The sequence below is a fragment of the Gavialis gangeticus genome, unplaced genomic scaffold (genome assembly GCF_001723915.1).
Source record: "Gavialis gangeticus isolate Ggan-Ray unplaced genomic scaffold, GavGan_comp1, whole genome shotgun sequence".
Lineage (NCBI taxonomy): Eukaryota > Metazoa > Chordata > Crocodylia > Gavialidae > Gavialis > Gavialis gangeticus.
Window position 1 is genome coordinate 22,061,176 of NW_017728992.1, and position 4,152 is coordinate 22,065,327.

Consider the following 4,152-nt stretch of genomic DNA (forward strand, 5'->3'; position numbering starts at 1 on the left):
AAAAAAAAAAAAAGTCCCACACTCACCAGCTGTAGCAGTCATGATCGGGACCTCTGGGAGCTCATGGCAGAGACCCCCACAGAGCGTGGGCTACTGGGGGGCAGTGGGAATGCCCCCCTGACTTGCCACCTGTGTGGCAGCTGTTGCATCGCATGGGTGCAGTGTGGCTTGGCAGGATGCCACTCACTGTCTGGGAGCTGGGGCTGTTCCACCTGTCAGCCAGAGTCTGGCACCACTCAGCCCCAGCTCCCAGACAGCGTGCAGCACCCTGCTGAGCCACGCTGCACCCATGCCGTGGGGCAGCTGCCACACAGGTGCCAGGTTGAGAGGAGGCAATCCCCACTGCTCCGCCATGCATGGGGGGGCTCTGCCATGAGCCCCCAGAGGCCCTGATCACCACTGCTACAGCCTGTGAGTGCAGGGCTTTTTTTATTCTTTTTTTTTTTAAAGTGCCGGGAGGTTGGCATCGAGCTGGGAATGGGGCCAAGCAGGGCAGCCATGGGGGCTTCTCCTGAGGCTTTCCCTGCATGGGGAGAGGCAGACACGGCTGGAGGAGCTGTGGGAGAACATGTAGCTGCCCAGCTGTGCCTGCGTTTCCCCAGCCCATCCGAATTTCTGAATCGGTGCCAAATCTCCAATTCCAATTCGGCCGAATCGAATGGGCACAGCGATTCGAATCACCGAATCAAATCACTGTCTTCCAAATCAGCCAAATCTGAATCAAATACTTCCCTATTCGCACAGGTATAGTATCCATAGTAATTTGCCTCTGTACAAATTATTACAGGCATGTTTATTTCCAAGCTCATTGTTTTTAAATTCCTCACTTTCATTTGCTCAGGGAGAGCAGGGTCTGACAGTAAGCAGCAGGGGAGAAAGGGGCTGCATAGGGAAGAAATTTGTTATAATTTTCCATATATAAAATCTAATTATTGGAGTCGGGTCTTATGTTTAGGTCTGTCTGAATACGGTAAATGATTTCTCCAAAGTCCATGTGTGTAAGATGTGGGATTAGATGTCAGTAGCTCATGATTTCTGGGTATTCCTACTAGCCTTAACTAGTATTCCCACTCAAATCACAGTTGTTCACTGCGTATCTGTGTCCTCTTGGCTGGCAGGTATGCAGTGTGCTGGAGAGCCTGGAACAGGAATATAAGCGGGAAGAAGACTGGTGTGGGGGGGCAGACAAACTGGGTCCCAACTCTGAAACAGATCATGTGACCCCTATGATAAGCAAGCACCTTGAACAAAAAGAAGCATTCCTGAAGGTAAAGATTTTTGTATTTCATCACTGTGGTGTACTCTGGAAAACTTGAAGTACTTAGCACATGAAAAATTAAGCCAGTAACATGTAAATAGTTCTGTGATCATTGCGAACTGTGGTTACATAGGAAATGACATGCAACTTCTTGTTTTGTGATAAGAAAATCAATTGAATAAAAATTCTAGGTTGTTTAGTAGATACTTTAATTTCAGCTTTAGCAGGTAGGGTAGATCAGTGGTGCTCAACCTTCTTTGGTCAGCAGACCAGGTAAACAGTGCCCAATCCTTTGTGGGCTGGAGCTTGTGGGGCCCCATCTGGCCGTGCAGTGGAGAGACATGGCAGCCTGAACCTAATCCAACCTCATGCTGAAAGGGGTTTTGGCCAGCCTCCACCTGGCCCAGCAGTGTGGAGAGGCCATGATCTGGTCCTGATTGAGCCCCACAGGAGAGGGAGAAGAGGCACGGCCATGACCCAGCCCTGCAGAAGGAAGGGTCCAACTTTGCTGAGTGGAGTAAAGTGGTCATGGCCTGGCCCTGGGGGTATGGAGAGGAAGGAGGTGTGGCTCAGCCCAAGCCCAGATGGAGGGGAGCATGGCTTGGCTCTGATCTGGCTGTGCAGAGGGAAGGGTCATGGTCCACCACCAACACACTGTGGGGCTTGGACTTCTTTGGCAGCAGGGTGGGGTGGCAGTACAGCCACTACTGCCAAATTTCACAACCTGTGGGGAGCCCCATGGGCCAGATTCCAAGGCCACATGGGCTGCATTTGGCCCACAGGCCAGAGGTTGAGCACCCTGGTATAGACAGTTGGATCACCCGCTGTGGCCTGAGTGCAGTGGGACTCCTGTTTCAAATGGCCATTGCTTCCAGAGTTCTTAGAAGTTCCTTTTCAAAATGTAGGACAGTCTCTCAAACAATGTCTCCCTGTGCCTCAAAGCAGTTTCCAGGAGCAGGCAAGTTGCCGTATGGAAAGCCTCATCCTTCATTGTTCTTGTGTAGCAGCCTCATTCTGCATGGTTTCTGCGTTCTTGTGTAGCTTATGTGGACATTATGCATGAAGTCAAGTAAAGCCTTAACATTCAGTAAATATTAATAACTTCAATCCTGTGGACATATCTAGTCAACAGCTATCTGAGCACAAGGTCCCAGTATTTTTCCTTTCCCCCTGCCCTCCCAAGTTAATCTGATAGGCCAGTTATACTCAGTACTACTGTACTTGGCTACTAATCAAAACAGCTGGAACCAAGTATAGATGGCAACTTGATGAAGCAAGCAGCATTTTCAGAGGTTAGTGCTGGTGTCTAGCATGCTTGGTTGATACTGTCAGATAAAGGAATCAGGAAATGGCTTAGATGAAGGAACTGATGGTTGTTAGGTCTTCATGTAATCCTAGTGCTAGTCACTGCCAGATAATGTAATCCTGGACTAACTGCTGTTGACGTGGAAGGTAATAATTTAGGCCCACCTTTTGTAAAATAGGGCATGGAGGTAGTAGAACTCTGCAGATGAATGAAAGATACTCGTTCCAACTAATGATTCATATAAGTGAGGTGCTTAATATCTTGAATAATAGAAGTAAAATGCATATTTTTTCCTGCCATACAGCATATTTCTTTCTTAGCCTTCATGAAGGATTTTGCAATACCTCACCCAGGCCTCAAAGCCTTTTAGACTCTGATCCTGATTAGTGAAGACTCTAAAAAGACAATTTATTAGCACAGTTAATAGCACCATATCACATGGATTTTTCAGTTGGAAGTGTATACATTTCTAGTCTCTTGTTAAAAAAATATTTGACAAACTACCAGCTTAAGTGAGCTTGCTATTGGATATATCTGTGCTGTGTTCACCTGGCATTTTAAGGTAGTATTTTTATCTGTTCTTCCATTATGAATAAGACTTCGAGTCCATATATATAGATATATAGATATTGATATATAGATATACATATATAGATAGATAGATAGAAGCTGATGTGTATTGAAAAGTTCAGGTTGGGAAGATAATGCTCCTCTTGGGTTTGAATGTTTTTAAGACTTTGAAAACACTGAATACTTCTGGTTTCACTTCAGCAGAAGAATTTTTGGGGTCTTTTGTTTAAAACAGCAATGGATGTTTTACAATATCCAGGTGATTACTTGAAGCTTGTGCATTTGTTCTACATAATAAATCATTTTGAATGACACACAGGCAAAACACACCACTCCATGCGATCTGAGTCATACTTCAAGGTGCACAGAGATGATTTCTTTTTCAGTGCCCTCGGGTATGAACTAATGTACCAGTACTTGGTGCCAGATAATTTGGTCCTGAATCAACTGCTGTTGGTTTAGAAGGTAATCATTTAGACTGTTCTTTGTAAACTAGGATATGGCAGGCAGCAAAAAAAGCGGCTTGCATGTATATGCATTTATATTCATAAACACGTGACAATGTATACTCATAAAAAATAAGTTGTTTTTTTTAAATATTTCTACCAAACCTTTTCTAGGCTTGCACACTGGCTCGAAGAAATGCTGATGTCTTCCTGAAATACCTGCACAGAAATAGTGTAAACATGCCAGGAATGGTTACTCACATCAAAGCCCCTGAACAGCAAGTCAAAAGTAAGTATTCTTCCAGCATCTTGGCCTTCGTACATTAAGCCAACCCAAGAGTACGACTGTCTCTCCTTGCCAGGAGAGAGCCGGTAAATCAATATTAACAGGAAATACTTTTTAAAAGTTCATATTAAGTTTTGAAGTAGTTGGTAACCAATAATCTGTGTGCTTTTCAATTCTGGTATCCAAAAGGCCTGTTTCTCCTAATTTTCATAGATAAATAGATGCTAGAGTCGGAAGGGACCTCAATAGATCATTGAGTCTGACTCCCTGCCTAGGCAGGAAAGAG

At 44.8% G+C, this 4,152-nt stretch overlaps 1 protein-coding gene across 4 annotated transcripts in view; it reads left to right on the top strand.

The window, feature by feature from the left end:
* The window catches only part of TRIO (trio Rho guanine nucleotide exchange factor), a 589,244-nt gene that overhangs the window by 369,623 nt on the left and 215,469 nt on the right, over nucleotides 1-4,152 (top strand). For all 4 annotated transcript variants that reach the window (XM_019521265.1, XM_019521285.1, XM_019521275.1 and 1 more), the window contains exons 18-19: nucleotides 1,119-1,268; nucleotides 3,755-3,869. In XM_019521265.1, the coding sequence (XP_019376810.1) occupies nucleotides 1,119-1,268; nucleotides 3,755-3,869 (265 nt within the window). The remainder of the gene's footprint in view (nucleotides 1-1,118; nucleotides 1,269-3,754; nucleotides 3,870-4,152) is intronic.